Source organism: Corvus cornix, chromosome 18 (assembly GCF_000738735.6).
Source record: "Corvus cornix cornix isolate S_Up_H32 chromosome 18, ASM73873v5, whole genome shotgun sequence".
In the NCBI taxonomy this organism is placed as follows: domain Eukaryota; kingdom Metazoa; phylum Chordata; class Aves; order Passeriformes; family Corvidae; genus Corvus; species Corvus cornix.
In genome coordinates, this window is record NC_046347.1 from 3,955,400 (window position 1) to 3,973,510 (window position 18,111).

Below are 18,111 nucleotides of genomic sequence, written 5' to 3' on the forward strand. Positions count from 1 at the left end.
TGTTGGGCAGGGCTTGGAGCAACCTGGGATAGTGGAAGGTGTCCCTGCCCATGGCAGGGAGTGGAATGAGATGATTTTTAAGGTCCCTTCAAACCCAAACCATTCAGTTTTCTCTGATTATTTAGGTCTTTCTGTGATTTAGGCCTTTTCCTGGTATCATGAGAAGACAGGTGATGAATTAAGAATGTTTTCCCTTCCTTTCTCTACAATTCTTTCTTCTGCTTCAATTAATTTAAACTAAAAAAAAAAAAACAAAAGGCAATCTGGGTTGGTTTATCACTTTACTTCTTCATCTTGCAAAATCTTCATAAGGAAATCAAGTAATCACCTTAAAAATCAATAGGTGAAATGTGTGAACAAGACTTTGCTGAAGAGAGAGAGCCTTTTCTGATCTTGGGAGTAATTTTTTCAGTATCAGAACACCTCTAATTGAAGGAGCTAATCACACCAACAGATTTTTGATTTAAATTAATTCATATTAGGCATTCGTTGTTAACAACTTGTTTGGGAGATTTATTGCATCCATCTTCCCCACAAAAATATTCCTTTTATTCACAAATCACAAAGAGTAGAAGCCAGATTTAAAGCAAGTAAAAATAACTGACATCCAAAATTTGTTGCTTTGATATGTGCAAGCAGTTAAGAGGAGCTCTTCTGCAGGTTGTCTCCTGTACAGATGCCTTGGATCACACTGAAATACTTGTTATCAAATTCCTATCAAAAGAAACTAAGAGAAGTAATCTTGTACAGAGCAGTTGGCATGGAAAGTAAATGCAAGATCTTGACCAGAGCTTGAGCTCTTTACATGAGACGTGTTGTGCCTTCCAGTTTAACGCCATACCCTGGCGAGCAAGCAGGTGCTCAAGAGCTTTTGATTAATTTTTTGGGTTAGTGTCTGTGTTGGAGGATGCAGTAGTGCTGAAAAGGCACAGCATCACTTTTCATTGGCCTGGGGACACAGGGGATTGTGTGTACAAATGCAAAATGATGTTTACACCTCAAGTAAAGCCTGTGAGAGGTAAGTTTCTTGACAAAATTCAGCTATTTCGAGAATCCCAAGTTCTCTGCTAAAATATACATTAGTGGTGTTTATAATTGGCACCTAAGAGTAAAAGTTGTTGTCTATATTTGTTTCTTTATTTACAGGAAGGGTTGAAAACCTTGATGAAGTATGAATTTAGTGTGTTGTACGTGGGTGTGTATGTAATATCTCAGGGCAGGCAGACATTTTACATTTTTTATTGGATGCTCTTTCTTTGTGTTTCTCTGAAGAATGAGAATTGAGTCAAAAGAAATGGTAAGAGTCTGCTAGATACTTTTCTGGTTTTTTTCCAAATTTGCTTTTCAGACTTTTCACATAGATTAGTGTGTTTGGTCTTATTTATTGCCTGCTTATTATTTTTACTGGTACACTGGGGGCTACAAAACACTTGCTCTGTTCTAAGATGAAGTTGTTTAGTTATTTTAATTGTGAGTTTTGCCAGATTAAAAAAAAAAAAAACCCCAAACAAATTAATATGAGCCTCCTGCTCCATTGTAGTGAGGTAAACTGCTGTATTATGTTAGAGAATGTACTCTAAATTTTAGCAGAATGTAGTGTTGCAACTAGTGATGTAAAGCAGTGCTTAATAGAGGGCTTTTGCAGTGCTTGAACCATGGACTCATTTTTAACCTTGGATCCTTTCAGATCTCAGCCACAGTGGATTGGGAGACCATTATGAGAATTCCCACTGGGGACAGCAGCCCGCTTTCAGGAGTGAAGGCAACTGCAGCTGGGATAAAGTGATAATAGACAGGACTGACAAGGAAGCGTGGCCTTCCATTACCGGAGCTGAGACTGAGTCTGCCTCAGAATGTACTACAGACACTGACTCTGCCTCCAACTGTGGCTCAGAGAACAGTAGCATGGCTACAGGGAGTGCCCAAGGCAACTTCACTGGACATACAAAGAAAACTAATGGCAATAATGGCGCCAACGGAGCACTCGTCCAAAGCACTTCTAACCAGAGTGCCCTTGGAGCTGGTGGAGCAAACGGCAACGGCAGCTCGGCCAGGGTGTGGGGGGTGGCTGCAGGCTCCAGCTCTGGCCTAGCTCACTGCTCTGCCAGTGGTGGGGATGGAAAGATGGACAACATGATGGGAGACGGTAGAAGTCAGAACTGCTGGGGTGCTTCCAACTCGAATGCTGGCATTAATCTTAACCTTAACCCTAATGCCAATCCAGCTGCCTGGCCTGTACTTGGACATGAAGGAACTGTGGGAGCAGGCAACCCTTCCAGTATTTGCAGTCCAGTCAGTGCCATAGGTCAGAACATGGGCAACCAGAATGGGAACCCAACAGGCACTTTAGGTGCCTGGGGAAACTTGCTGCCGCAAGAGAGCACAGAACCACAAACGTCCACTTCTCAGAATGTGTCTTTCAGCGTACAACCTCAGAACCTTAACACTGATGGACCAAATAACACTAACCCCATGAACTCTTCACCAAACCCTATCAATGCAATGCAGACAAACGGACTGCCGAACTGGGGGATGGCCGTGGGCATGGGGGCCATCATCCCGCCCCACCTGCAAGGCCTTCCTGGTGCTAATGGAACAGCGGTTTCTCAAGTCAGCGGGGGCAGTGGTGAAGGAATGGGCAGTTCAGTGTGGGGGATGTCCCCAGGTAATCCTGCCACAGGAAACAGCAATTCTGGGTTCAGTCAGGGGAATGGAGACACTGTGAACTCAGCATTAAGTGCTAAACAAAACGGATCCAGCAGTGCTGTGCAAAAGGAAGGAAACGGAGCGAACGCGTGGGACTCGGGGCCTCCCTCTGGCCCTGGGGTCCTGGCGTGGGGCAGGGGCGGTGGCGGCGGCGGGGTTGGCAGTGTGCATTCTGGAGCGTGGGGCCACCCCAACCGCAGCACCAGCAACGGTGTCAACGGGGAGTGGGGCAAGCCCCCAAACCAGCATTCCAATAGCGACATCAATGGGAAAGGATCAACAGGGTGGGATAGCTCGAGTGTTACCAGTCCGAATCCTGCCATGCAGCAGGGCAATGAACAAATGAACTCTTGGGCCAAAGCTGCAGCATCTGGCACCACAGCTAGTGAAGGAAGCAACGACAGCGGTGGGAGTCAAAATGAAGGCAGTACTGGGAGGGAGGGGGCTGGAGAGGGCAGGAGGAGAGACAAAGGGATGATAGACCAAGGGCAAGTTCAGTTGCCAAGAAATGACCTTGACCCCAGGGTCCTGTCCAATACGGGGTGGGGACAGACCCCTGTAAAGCAAAACACTGCCTGGGAATTTGAAGAGTCCCCACGGTCTGAACGGAAGAATGACAATGGAACAGAGGCCTGGGGTTGTGCAGCTACTCAATCTTCAAACTCAGGGGGGAAGAACGATGGGTCCATCATGAACAGTACAAATACCTCTTCAGTATCTGGGTGGGTCAACTCTCCACCGGCAGCTGTTCCAACAAATACAGGCTGGGGAGACAATAACAACAAAGCACCAAATGGCCCGGGGGGGTGGGGAGAGTCAGCAAGCTCTACTACTGTTAATAATGCTGCTGCTGCCAAAAGCGGCCACGCTTGGAGTGGGACCGCAAATCAGGAGGACAAATCACCTACCTGGGGTGAACCTCAGAAACCCAAATCTCAAAACTGGGGAGATGGACAGAAATCAAATCCAAGCTGGACTTCAGGAGGTGGAGACTGGACAGATTCATCATCTGTTCCTGGACACTTGGGTGATGGGAAGAAGAATGGATCTGGATGGGATTCTGACAATAGATCGGGGTCTGGCTGGAATGATTCCACAAGGTCTGGGACCAGTGGGTGGGGAAATGGCACAAACAGCAAGGCTAATACAGGTACAAGTTGGGGGGAATCTTTAAAGCCAGGCCCCCAACAAAATTGGGCTAATAAACCCCAGGACAACAATGTGAGTAACTGGGGAGGAGCTGCTTCTGTAAAACAGACGGGGTCAGGGTGGGTTGGTGGGCCAGTTCCAGCCAAACAAAAAGAGAACTGTGAGGCTACTGGCTGGGAAGAGCCATCTCCACCGTCCATTCGCCGCAAGATGGAAATCGATGATGGTACCTCAGCTTGGGGCGACCCAAATTACAACAACAACAAGACTGTAAACATGTGGGATAGAAATAATCCTGTAATTCAGAGCAGTACCACAACCAACACCACCACCACTAGCACCATTATCAACACCAACATGGTTGAACCTCAGCCATCGCACCAGTCAAGTGCCCAGCCGAACCGGTCCCCACTGCTTGGCCCAGGTATGACAACAGTTTTGTGAAATATTTCATTAAATAGGTTTATGAGATACTTGATACCAGTACCAACTGTGTTACGGTAGAAATCCTGTATTTATATCACAGAATAGGATTATTCCTTTACTCTGAAGCAGTCTTACCTTGAGGACGGAATCCATGGAAGCTGACACAAATTCCCAAGGGAATGCAAGAAAGGCTTGAAACAGTATTTGGTCAATAGCGTGGTAGGTTCTTAGATTGTGGATCCATATTTATTTTAACATCTCTTCCACAGTTACTTAACACCTTTTAATTCAACCGTTTGAGAGGTTGAGGGGTTTTGGCAAACGTTTTCTCGGTTATTTGTCTGCTGTCCCCACTGCGCAGGCTCGGTGTGTTTAGACAGTCTGCATCTGTTTCTTTTCTGCAAAACATCTCTTGGCAACAGATGTTTGTTAACAGTTGCATGAATTTAGGCTGTTGCTGTTTCTCTGTCCAGTTTGTTGTCTTCTATGAAGAAATGGTTCTCTTCTGTACCTCAGGGCTCAGGCATGGGCGGCATCCTGGATTTTTTGTGGTTCTCAAAAAGCAGGACTGGTTCAAGATGTTAATATTCAGGGTGGCTGCAGTTAGGTTTTCCTAACTTCAGCTGTGTTTCAAAGATAAGTTTTTAGGCATTTAGGAATTTTTCTAGTCAAAGGGAAGGTGCTGTTGTAAACAAGCAGCAAGAAATAAAACTGCATGAAAAATTAAATACCTCTTAAAAGAGAGGTATTTAAATAAAAGTTACACTAGCAGCCCATATCTCTATCATAACCACAGACCTCTCCAAAATAAATCTAATCATGCAGAACTCTTTCAAATTCTCCATCTGAGTTTTGTTTCCAAGTTTTTGTTTCGTCGTGGTCATGGCTAAATACTGACTTTTTAACCACGTTTTTGTCCAAGTGGGATTTGTTTTCCCATTTCCATCATATTTCGCTTTGATATTTTAGAATGATTTAAATTTGCTGTAATGTCTGTGTAAATATAGTCTTATGTTCCCCACTCTGGTCAAATATTTTAACAGTAGAAGGTACCTATTTTAATAAAATAACACGTGCTCCAGAAGGAGAAATCTTTAAATGGCTTAGTACTTGGTCAGCCCAACATATGTGACTAACTTACTTCATCCATATTTAAAACTTTACCCATGAAACAAGAATTCAGATTCCTGAATTGTAATGGAAGTCTCATGAAAGTGGATTTTTGGTTGAGTTTGGGTGAGGTTTTGTTTTTCATGAAAGTGATTTTTGGAGGATTACATTGGTGCTTGTAAAACTGCTCATATGCAGCAATGTGTTGGTAGTGTTATTCTAATAATTAACGCCTTATTTAAAGCAAACTTATGGTCCTGAGCCCTTCAGATTTTGAAAATGGAATTTAAAAGCTGGTGTTAATCTGCAATGATTCCTTTGGAGAATGGACAGTAGCAAAAGAAGGGTTTCTTTGGAGCAGTATGTTCATAGGCTCAGGAAACTGCCTATGAACATGTAACCAACCTGCTCAAGCTGCCCCTTGACCAGGTTAAGGTGAGTGCTGGGCTTCTTGAAAAATGTGAGTTAGAAAGATTCTAAGATCTTTTAAGATAAGCAAATCTGTTATCTTCTCTTTTTAAAAAACATTTCCAAGATAAGCAAAGCCAGCTCTCAGAATATACTTAAGTCAGCATGCAAGAAAATACGAAATGAGTAGTTGTGAAGACAATTTAAAATACGGTTCTGATACTAAAATTTAGATCGAGTTGTAGCAGGCATAAATTAAGCCTTATGTTAAGTATTTTTGCTCCATAAACTTAATACAGAGGTACGAGTATAAAGGCCAAACATGGAAATACTTTGAAGGATTTTTGTCTAAATGGAAGCAAAGAGCAGTCCCTTGTGTCTTGAGCTCTGCTCATGTTTACTTGAGACCGTGCCAGAGAGGGACCTTTCCTGTGCTTATCTCACACACAGAGAGCAGCAGCACAATTCCAGGTGATCCCAGTGACTTCCCTTCGGAGTGCAGGAGGCCCCATTTTCCCAGTGCGGGCAGCACATGGCAGCTGCAGAGCAACATCCTCGTGGTCTGTGTGGAAATATACACAGTCCTGAAACATCTACAAATCACCTCCCATCTGGGACAGCCAGAAGATGGGAAGCAAGTGGTGAATGTCTTCCCTCCCACGCAGACAAGGACCTGCACTTTGGAGTTGTGCTGTTTAACTCTTTTTCCTACTCCAATTCTCTCTCCCACTTGGCTGTGCATTTCCAGCCTCTGCAGTAAGGGAGACAAGAATCCTGTAACCAGGAGACTTCTGCAATCCACAAGTTCAGCCAGCAGCAGTTCTTTTCCATGTACAGCATTTCCATGCAAAGCATGATGGTGTCCTTAGAGCTTGTGCCATAGGGCACAGTTAAGTGCTCATCTAAAATCCTACACCTCTTGAATTACGTGGTTACCACGGGCACTTTGTCATCTGCATGGGTCATGACGTGCTCTGCCTGTCACATTCAGGGAATATAATGAATAAGGAATCATGGATTCTGTTTCTGTGTAAGTAGGGAAGTGTTGGTGCAGATGGAAGTTGTCACAGTCACACGTACTGGAAGCAAAGAAGTGGATTTTAATTTTGCTGCACAGCACCTAGTTAGGGGTTCACGAAGGATTAACAGTCCCTTTTGGGGTTGAAGTTTATGCTTTATTAGTTTGGAAATTGAGGCCAAGTTACAGTCTTGTTATTCGAGTTGTCACCCATCCCCAGAAGTTCTCCAGATCCTTTGAAGGCAGAACTTAAAAGCTATTGATGGGAAGCAGATGTTGGTACATGATGAAAATGAAGAACTCTCTAAGGAGTTTCATTTTCTATTGGAAAAGAAGAGGGGGAAAAAAAGAAGGGGAAAAGGGATAGATAATGTGATAGATACGGTCCTTTCTGGTTATAGGAGCTTGTTCCCAAGCACCAAGGCAGTGGTGAGTTACTTAGAAAGATGAGCAGAAAGCTGGTGGGTTTGAGTTAGATTGGGGTTTAATCTAACTTACTTGGGCATGATTCTTCCTGACACTTCTAACTCATGCAGCTTTGATACAAGGGGAGTAAGAAGCAAGAAGAGGTTTTGCAAACCAAAATGATTAAAAGAGATTTTTGGATCCCGAAACAGCATCATATCCTCCCTCCAAGTGCTGAGGAGTGAGCTTGATGCTTTCCTGTTCTCATTAGGTCAGGAGAGCCTGGCAGGGTTCCAGCCACCATCCTCCAGCTGAGGAAAGAAACAACAGAAGATAACACAGGCTTCCCTGTGGGGGTTGTAGGGCACAAATTAAGATCTTTGTGGTTACTAGGGAGCAAGGAGTTTAAGTTTTAAAAACCTGAACTGGGTCTAAGTTCTGAAAGCTGCAAACATCTCTGTTCCTTTTATAATCCTGTGCCACTGAGTGGCAGCTCACGTGACAGTGTTTTTCTTACTTTGAACTTCCGTCAGAATGGATTTGAAAGCAGCTCAGCTTTGGGCTCCTTTAGGATGCTCATGTGAAAACCTAAAACCCTGTGGTGGGTGCTCAGCCCATGAACAGCCAGGTTTTGGGGGGCAGCCAAGTGATGCTGAGAGAGCTGCCCTCGATTTTCACACAAGGGCAATCTCACTGCTGAAACCCAAATTAGATGAATGCTCAGTGATGAACTGGAATCCTTTTCAGAAAATCAGGATTTGAAAGGTTAAGGGTTGGAGGTGGCTCTTGAATGTATATATAAAACCCAGAATAACTAGTGTGTAGTTAGTAAACAACTTCTTTTCTACCTAATTTCTTTTTTTATCTATATAAGGTTCTAATATTTTGCTTTCCCTGTATTGTATTCATGTGCTCTGGTATTTATCACGGACCAACAACTTGAAGGAAAACAATTTCTGCCATCCAAATGGCTGTAGGGTTATTTTGAGGGAAAACAACTGCATCCTGCCACGGCTTAGTTAACATTTCACTTTCCCTTGAGGATTTCCTGTTGGCCGTGGCCCAATGTTAATTATGTTTTTATTTCTATAAAACAAAGCTCTGCTAATGTGTCCGTGTTTATTACTCACTGTGATCTTTTAATTTCTTGCAATTCTAACAGTGTTTAAAAACTTCAGTACTAAAACCTCACTTTCTTGCCAAAGGAGCCTTTAAGTGGAGCATGTTCTGTTGCGAAACAAGATCCATGCAGATCTGGGCAGGTTTTAAGGATCTTTTTACCAGGAGAGCCTAAATCTGTATTATTTTCATCAGAAAACACTTAAGTTTTCTCCAAGCAGAATTTTTGTAAACGTTTGGCAGGTTCAGGTTTTGAGACCGCTCAAAGGCTTTGGTTTGCCTTCCCAACAGCTGTGTAGAGTTTGCATCATTCATTCAAAAATGTAACTTTATTCACCTTTAAACTTCCTAAAACAGAATCATAGAAAGGTAGCACAGAGACAGTAGCATTGAGACAGCAGTATTTACATAGAGGGAAACAGGTCTGCAATTGAGAAGTGCTCCAGAATTTACAGACAGGTTAGTTTTTGCAGTGCACAGGTCATTTCTCCAGAAACCTTTAGGTTTTTTTTACTTATTTCCTGCGCTTAATTTTATCCGTTAAGATAGTTTGGAAAACTTTTTGTTGATTTATTTTGTTGGCTTTTATGTACTTGTATTATTTTCTATTAGTAAAGGCTGATTCCCCCATTATTTGTAATCCCATATTATTTCCTGCTCAGTGCATTTGAAAGCACTTAAAATAATTTGGACATGCCACATCTGTGGCCTTTAGTCAAAGTTGTTGAATTTATAGCGAAGAGCAACAGAAGAACCAGATTTTTTGAGGTTTTTATTCTATAACGCAGCACACTTTGGCTTTTTAATATATGAATTGTGTTTTAAGGATGATTTCATAAATTGAATTCGGTAGAGTTTCCAGCAGAGGTTGCATGAAGTCAGGGAGATGTTAGTGCTCTGCACTGTCTCTGTACTCTGGTTGGTGCTGTGGAGATGTTTTGTTTTCTGTTTCATTTGCCTGCAGTTAATCTTTCTCAGCTGCCAATATGATTAAATACACGCAGTTGTCTGCCAGTTGCCTCCTGAGTAGTGAGGCAGAAATTCAAATAAAGCCGCCTTTAAATAAAGTTGGCTTGAAGATACAAGCAGGAACCTTGAAATAAGCATGTCAGGTGCAACACCAAGGAAGCTGTCATGTTAAATACAGGTTCATTTAGGTACATCTGTGGATCTGCCAGTTTATCTTCTTTACACACCTTAAAATAACCAGAAATGTAAGGTATGTTGATCGAGCCTAAACCATGGGATTTTTGTTCCAAATGGAAATCACTTGAATGAAACAGTGACATTTTGGGTGGTTTCAGGAGCTTGCTTTTAAACTCAGTCCCTCTTGCTGGTAGAGAAGGAGTTTTATGAAGCTGCAATATGCCCGTGGAGAGTTTGGCCCTGGCTTGTGCCATCTGCACTTGGATCAGTGTCTTGAGAGAGCTGCAGTGGCTGTAAGGAATAGAACCTAAAATAAATATGTAATGCAGGAACACTGGAACGATGGGCAGCTCTGGGCCCATCTATTTGAATTTTTTTCTCAGCCAGGCAATGTTTGAGTAATTACTGGCAATGGATGTTGCTGCAGTTTCTGGTAACGGGAATTCTGTGGAAATCAGTGAGTTCTGCAAGGACTTGTTGCTCAGTGCAGAATTATTGCTTGGTTATTGCAGTGTATTTCAAGGTACTGTTAGACACAGCTCCCTTGCCATTGCCTACCTATTCTGGGTGTCAGTTTGTGGAGAAAATGTTGTTCCTGCTTTTTGAAACCTTTCCAGAGTATTTTTACAGATACCATTGTGGAGCAAAAGAAGGAAATACTGCTGTGGCAAAGCAGCATCTGCTCATTTACTTACAGAATACTCATCTTAATAACATTCATCTCCAATGAAAAGAGAACAAGTTCCTGGTTTAACAGCCTCATTACCAGTGGAAGTTTTAAGCCAGCTGAATTCTACAATATTTGTTGAGATCTCAGCTGTCATGTCATGGGATGTAATTTTTTTTACAATTATAGAAAAATAGGTTAGTGTCAGGGGTCTGTAAGAACTTTGTTTTCTTGCTTGTCGTGCCTCTGTTTTTTGTGCATGTTTAAAAAGTACTTTGAACTCCATCTGTGATCCAAGTCCTCTCTCTGGAAAATCTCTGGTAACAATGGTTGTAAATTCAATTTACCTTTTGCTGCGTTGGTCAGTGTTGCTCTGGAGGCTCAGGAGCCCTGTGGCTGCTCCTGCCACGTTCAGCTGCAGGGCTAAAATCGTGTCAGATGGATTTAAGCGCATTACATTCAAGCCGAGGCAGACTAAGGCTGTTTCTTTGGAGTAGCTTACGTCTTTCAGTGAGTTAATGTAATACTCTGTAGGAAAACAATGGCTTCTACCTGCTGTTCCCCATGGTTTGATTATGGATCCTAATTGCAGTCTTGATTAATTCCCCTTAAAATAATATTTATTATAATGTAGAGGGTCAGTGATGAGGGATAGGTAGGTAACCATGAGCTTTAAGGAATACATTCAGCAAAAATAATCTTCATAGAAAGTGGGAACAGTCAAACAGCATCTTACTGCCAGGGCATGAGAAAAGGGATTTTATAGTTAGTAAATAGTGAAAATGAATTAAAATAGGTTAAAATCTTTCCGTGAAGCAAGGCCCAACTCACACTGGGGTCCTGGTCTCCGGAATGCCGGCCCTGGGCACTTGTGAGCAGCTCCTCCTCAGGACCAGGTGTGGTGCTCACTTGGCAGCCTGGTTGCTTCTGGCTGTGGAGAAAAACCCTCTTTCTGTGTGACAACTTGGCATTAGTATTGAATTAAGAAAAAACTCTTGAGACCAAATTTAAGGGATTTTTTTTTTTTAACACACTTAACTAGAATCACTGTGTGTACTCACTGGTTCATGCTCTTTCCAGAGAAACACTTGAATAAAATTAAAAGTTCTTTGGAATTACTGGCTGAAGAAACCTTTCCTCTCATCACTGTTCTGCTTGCCTTGCTCCAGCAGGCTGGGGAGAGATGCCTGCTGTCCACACCAAGAGCGAAGCTTCCTGGGGAGAGCCCTCCTCCCCTTCTGCTGCAGTTGATAATGGCACTTCGGCGTGGGGGAAGCCCCCCAGCAGTGGGACCGGGTGGGGAGAGAATCCTGCTGAGCCGGCAGGGACCTATGGAAGAACAAACGCTCCAGCTGCTGCCCCAGCACTGTGCAAACCAGGTACACACGGGGGTGCCACTGTCCTGGCAGGGCAGGGGGTTTGCTTCTGCCACTTCTGCTTTTCTGTGCATTTCAGTCACAGGCTGCCTTCATGATTTCATTCTCAAAACCGCGTTAGCTGTCACAAGACCACGTTATTCCAAATACTCAGTGAATTAAAAAATACGAACATAGTGCATCAATCTGTACATTTAAAGGAGGGCAGTTTTGTGTGTTTGGAAAGCAGCATAATAAAGGTGCAGGAAACTGAAACTGCAAAAGAACGTGACTAGGACTTAAACCCTTGGTGTCTAAAAGAAACCTGTATTGGGATGAGAAGCAGTGGAGAACAGTCAAGATAGAATTGATTTTGGTAGGAAAAGCAACACCTGAGAACAACTAATCAAAACAACCTCATGTTGGGTTAAACTGAGTGAGTGGGTGTTTTCTTCAGCCATTAAAACTGTTACCAGGTTCAGGAACATCCTGAACCACTTCCTGCTTCGTGATTCCTAACTCATGGTATTTGATCAATATCCTCCGTCTCTGAATGTCCAGAGGGCCACAGTAATTGCTTTAGACTCCTGTTTTGGCTGTGGAGGTTGCCTAGAGTTTCACTCCTGCAAAATACCGTAGTGAGACGTAGTTAGAAGTCCCAAAAAACATAAAAGGAGGAATGAGAGCTCTTAAGATGAGTAATCCCAGCTTTAAACAGAGTAAACAGAATAAAACAGACTAAGGTGACACGACCTTGTCACTGAATATAAAATGTTCCCTGCAGCCCACGAGCTCCTTTCAGATTCCGTTCTTTGAGGTGGGAATGACTTTCTGAAAGTTAATGACTTCGAAATTTGGGTTTGTTCTTGGAAGAATGTGTCAGGTAAAATGGTGAGATTCACTGAAAGCAAAATAACACTTAACAAGTGTGTGCTCATACTTTGCTTCCTTGTTGAGTGGAATGGCCATGACCACAGATCTTACTGGTTCTGGGAAAAGCAGGACTTGCAGTTCCTGGATTTTTTCTTCTCAAAGTATTTAGAGAATTTTCCTTTTTTTTGCTAGCTTCAAAGAAGGCATTCTTATAATTTTAATGCCAATTAAGCTATTTGATGCACCTCTTTTTCTCTTGAAAATAGCACACTGGATATGACACGAAAAGATATTTCTGTAAAATTTTCTAGAAACAGAATAACATTTTTCTTCTCCCTCTTTCCCTCCAGCTTCAAAATCTATGCAAGAAGGCTGGGGCAGTGGTGGGGATGAAGTGAATCTCAGTACTAGTCAGTGGGAAGATGAAGAAGGAGATATGTGGAATAACACTGCTTCACAAGAGAGCAGCTCCTCCTGTAATTCCTGGGGGAATGCCCCGAAGAAAGGACTTCAAAAGGTAAGACAAAAATAAAGACACTCTCCGGCAAGAGTGGAATTAGTATAACATTTGTAGAATAAGTTGTCACAAATTTGCTGGTGCATTACACCTGAAATTAGACCTCTGACACCTGAACACAAGCACAGCTTGCCACTACAGTGGTTCAAGTACAGCCTACCTTGTTTGCAGGGGAAAATGGGAGATCTTTGAATTTAGGCATGTCAGATGCTTCGGGAGTTTTGTTGTTGTTGCCTTTGTTTTCTTTAAGTTTTGTAAGCTTCCATGTATTCTAAAGAAATGATAATGTATTAACAGAAGGAGGAAAAGGTGTTAAGGGGGCTTTCAGACACTTGCCATGGTGGTGGAAAAGCAAACAGTAGTTTGTGATGGAGCTGTTTAACAAAAAGAGCTGTTTTCTATTTGTGAGGACGGTATGTGTGTGTGTGAGAACAAAGCGAACTTGTGTTAATGCTGCGCTCAACCAACAACATAGACAATTGTGTGAGGAAATTTTCCATTGCACAGTCTTTATTTCAGGACAAGGCCAGGCTGTAACTTAAAGGAATTGGGAATGCATTTAGCCACTTTGTTTGTTATTCCATTAGCCAACAGTTAGGCCGGTGATTTGATCAAGTATGGTTGTTTCTTGTACTGTCCGCAGCCCAAAACAAATCCGCGCTTGTCCCTTGGTACTTTCTGGAGAACTGAAAGGAAGAGACTTCTTAAGGATTTTGTGATAGAAAAGCTGCACAGAGATCTTTTAAAGGTGTTTATCTAGACGCTCTTGTTTGTTTTTAAGAAAATACACTGAGTAACATTCTTAACTTCAAGGTTGCAAACTTGTTTTTGGGAATGTTTTTCAGGAAGTGTTGTACTATTTCAGCTTTATTTCATTATATTTTTCTGCCAAGGATTAAAATGAAATACGTAAATTCAAAGGTGGCTTTAATTCAGTGGCCAGCAAATCAAATACTAAATAGTACACTGAACACCTATTCAGCTGAGATAAAATTTTACACTTCTGGGGGAAGAGAACCGTAGTCGCGTTGCTCGGAGGGTTCTTCAATACTTTCTGAATTAATGTACTAATACATCTTTCAGTAGCATGTGTTATTAATAAAAACCACTTACCATTTCTTTTGTGTACATCTCACCACAATGAACATGGAAACCAGCCCATTAATGGAATCTCCCATTTATTTACTAAGGGCATGAAGACATCTAGCAAGCAGGATGAGGCCTGGATCATGAACCGTCTGATAAAACAGCTCACAGACATGGGCTTCCCTGTGAGTAGTGCTCAGCCAGCACACTGTGCCTTAGCTTTTAGCTTGTAGTTCTGACTGTGGCTGTTTCAGACTGTAGCTACACCAAGATCTTCAGTTTCTGGGCCAAGAAGTAGCTCTGACCTGCATTTAAACACATAGTGGAGTTTCAGAAATCTGCTCTAAGTCTCTAGAATGCTCTGAGATAAGCTGGGGATATACTTTCCATGAGGACATTTATAATATTTTGAAGTTCATAGTTTTATAACAACAGGTGTTGCTTTGAACTGCAGTAATAATTCCCTCCCATTCCCTCTTTTTTTTATTAAACAGGTGAAATGAGAGTACAGTTGGGTTGTTTCTTAGAGAAAGTCGTATCATTGTGATATTTGAGTAGTTCATGGAGAACAGGAGGACGTTTAAACACAACAGTGTGTTTCACCTTGTAGAGCTGGTCCTTCCTTGACAAACTGAAATACCTGAATTATGGGAATTGCTGAAAGCAGAAAAAACCCCACAAAGACGTTATTTAGGCTGCTGAGTAAATATTAAACCCAGTATTTAAGAGATGTGTCTGTTTTCTCAGGTTACTTTGAAATCATATGAACGTGATTACTTTTCCTCTTAACATAATTCCTGTTTTTCACAGAGAGAGCCAGCAGAAGAGGCCTTGAAGAGTAACAGTATGAATCTCGATCAGGCCATGAGTAAGTATCTGTGTAAGTAATTTTTTTGTCTTTAAAGCAACACAGGAACCCTGCATGATTCAGAGCATTTGATTATGTCCACACCAATTGGATAATATTTATTTTCTTACTTTGCTTTTGTAAGCAAGAGGTATTTCTCTGAACTGCTGTCGGCAGCTTGACTCTCACTGCCTCACCTTTTCCAATATATTTCCCCTTTCTGTGCAGGTGCTCTGCTGGAAAAGAAGGTGGAAATGGACAAGCGTGGAATGGGAGTGACCGACTATAATGGAATGGTCACCAAACCCCTTGGCTGCCGCCCACCACCAATCTCCAAAGAGTCTTCCATGGACCGCCCCACCTTCCTTGACAAGGTAAGTTCAGAAATCTGCACGAGCCAGAATGTGCACAGTGTAGAAATAATGATGATTTCCACTGTCTGATTAGAAAGCACAGAAAGAAATGTGGTAGATATGGCTTTACTTCTTGGTTTTTTTCAATCTTGTGGGGAATTCAGTTCTTGTGGAAAAGATGAATGATTTGATTTTCACATAGAAATAAAGAATGGTCATCCCCAGTTTTACACTTCAAAACTTGCTAAGGAGTCAGTAACACAGTGGAACTAGAAATAGAAAAAAAAAGAGCAAAAAAATGAAGCACAGAAGTCTTGTCACTCTGTGAGAGAGTCCAGTCAGTGACCCTTGCCCAAATTCACAATCAGGCAGGACCAAAGCCAAAATCTTCAAAAATTAGGCTCTTAATTTCTCTTCTTCTAGTTTTGAGCTTCTTAGAGATTTCAGTGCAAGTTCAGTACCTAAAGAGGAATGAGGAGCTCAGGTATTTTTGTTAAGTCTCAGAGCAGACATACACAGTCATAAATAGCTTCTCCAATGAGCTTCTCTTTCTGTCATCATATATGACAGATTTTCCAGCACTATTTAATGACTGAGGAAAAGGCTCCAGGAGTTTGTGGTGTCCAGGATTCAAAGTGACTAAAGAAAAGAATATATGGAAAAGTGCAGCCAGGTCTTCAGTAGAAAATGAGATTTACAGCTTGACAGAAAGTCCTGCAGAAACTCAGCAAATCACCTAAGAATCCCCCTGAAAATTATTGATAAGGAAAGAAGAATCTCAGATGTCATTCTGTATTTCACAGGTTGTTTAAAGGTTCATATAGATGGGTGGTGGAGGATTCTAAACACAGAAATCAGTGCTTTTTACAAACTGTGCTGAAACCAATTCATTTCACATGAGCTTTGTGCAGGGTGTGAGGCAGTAATAATATCCACTCATCTAAAGTTCATTCTTAGCCATGGCAGACTTTAATGAGTATGTTAATTGAAGGCCACAAAAGATGCATGCATGCCAGTTAGCCTTTCCTTTTCTTGGATAACAGTATCTTCAGCAGTAAAATCCTTGCCAGAGAGAGAGGTGCATTATGTGCAGCATGATGCATAATTCTGGAAACATATGTTAAACACAACTATTGAGAAGGGAGTACTAAAATCATTAATATTCATAGCGTAAGTAAAATCTATCAGTCTAGGCATAGTCTGTCACAGTGACTTTGCTCTAACAAAGGAAATAATCCCACACTGTATTTGTTAGCTATCACAGTGTTGAGCAACTTGCTAAGTGAATTAAATAAATATAGTTTCTACTCTAAGAACAGAATTTTTTTCCCCCCCAAAGAAGTTCTTTCCAGATTTACAGCTCATGCTAGTAGAGCAAGTCCTCCAAAACCTTTTTGCCCTTTGAGGTGCTGTTCCAGAGCGTGAGTCTGGAGCTGCTGTGTTTCTGCTTAGGTCATCCTTGGTGAGGAACAAGCTCTCCACACAGATGGACAGAGCACTCCAGCTAATATCCCTTGTTTTACTTACTGCCTTATCAAGTTGTTATCCTTTTGTTGGCTTTGCTGAGTCTTCAATAAGTTCTGCAAGGTTCTTCTTCATGAAGTTGTACTTTGGGTTGGTGTGCTCGTTGTTACCACTCTCTCAGCTCACCTGCATTGAGACTCCATCATTTTTCTCTAAACATCTAAAGCCAGCACTTACTATTTTTTTTAACTTTATACATTTGAGGAGGGAAAATTTCCAACCCTGACATTTGCTTCTGGACCCACTGAACTCCCTGTTCTCTCTGGATCAGGAGTGGTCTGTGATTCAACATCACCTTTGAGTGTTTGCTTTCTCTGCTTGCTGCAGGTGCTCTTTATTCCATGTCACACCGAGTCAATCTTCAGCACTCGGTGCTTTGTTAATTTATTATTTCTCAGGGTGTTATCTTGACCTCTAGCACCATGAAAGGTGAAGGGAGAAAATCCAGTGGCCTTGAGGGAATAAAGATCCAGCCCTGATACGTGATCTCAACCACATTATCTTACACTTGGTGGCAGACATGCTGTGCTTAGGTGTCAGATTTGCCTGAAGATGTCACCTGGTGTCTTCTGGAGCCATCAGATTTGTAAGAAAAACAGGTGAGATTTTCCTGGAAGCATCCTTAAAATACCAGAAATAAGCCTAGAGAAGGGATCTTTTTTCCGAGCATAGAGTTTGGCTTGGGTCTCTGAAATTCTCACCTTGCAAATGAAGTCTCCTTTTCCCTACCCTCCCAGTCAGTGATCAGCTCCTCTTCTCTACTACTGCAAAATCCAGGTCTACAAGCCTTGATGCCTCTTAGCTGCAATCCTGTTCTTCCAAAAATCTTCTGACTAGACCTTTTCTTTGTTTCTGATTTGAACATAGTGTTTGTTGGGTTTTCTCATCCTCATCCTTCATGCTCTGAGCCCGGTAATCTCTGGTGACTGCGATTGGTTTTTGTCTTTGGAACAACAAGCAGGATATTGTATTATCATGGAGAAACTCTTCTGCACCCGTCACAATTTGATAATGATCACTAGGATTTTAAGGTTAACTTCTAAATTCTTCTTTCCTCCATCTATGTTACCTGTGATCCAGTGACTGAAATAATTTTCATCATCCCTTGTATGATGAGCACTTCTTTGAGTATTGCATTTCCTCCAGGTTTCTTTTGCCTAATTCCTGTTTGATTTGAAGAGAACTTATTTCTAGATGAGATTTTATTACTTTAACTTCCACTTTTAGGAAGGAATTTTTTTTTTTCAATCTTTTTTTTAAGAAGTCAGTGTGTATTTTCTGCCAGCTACTTCTGTAACTGACCTCTGACAGATTCATCAGCCTCTCATCTGTCTGTTGAGACATTTTGATTCATGAAGTGGCAGTTGTTGGCAGGTGACTGCCAGAGTGTCCAGGCATCCTC

The 18,111-nt window shown here is 42.0% G+C and overlaps 1 protein-coding gene across 13 annotated transcripts in view; it reads left to right on the plus strand.

The window, feature by feature from the left end:
* TNRC6C (trinucleotide repeat containing adaptor 6C) overlaps window positions 1-18,111 on the plus strand; it is a 77,181-nt gene that overhangs the window by 38,575 nt on the left and 20,495 nt on the right. For 5 of the 13 annotated variants that reach the window (XM_039562084.1, XM_039562081.1, XM_019290694.3 and 2 more), the window contains 7 exons: window positions 1,688-4,279; window positions 11,324-11,533; window positions 12,733-12,899; window positions 13,543-13,647; window positions 14,090-14,170; window positions 14,796-14,865; window positions 15,061-15,206. In XM_039562084.1, the coding sequence (XP_039418018.1) occupies window positions 1,906-4,279; window positions 11,324-11,533; window positions 12,733-12,899; window positions 13,543-13,647; window positions 14,090-14,170; window positions 14,796-14,865; window positions 15,061-15,206 (3,153 nt within the window). In that variant the 5' untranslated portion in view covers window positions 1,688-1,905. The remainder of the gene's footprint in view (window positions 1-1,687; window positions 4,280-11,323; window positions 11,534-12,732; window positions 12,900-13,542; window positions 13,648-14,089; window positions 14,171-14,795; window positions 14,866-15,060; window positions 15,207-18,111) is intronic. The other 8 variants (XM_039562085.1, XM_039562086.1, XM_039562083.1 and 5 more) reach the window with 4 other exon arrangements.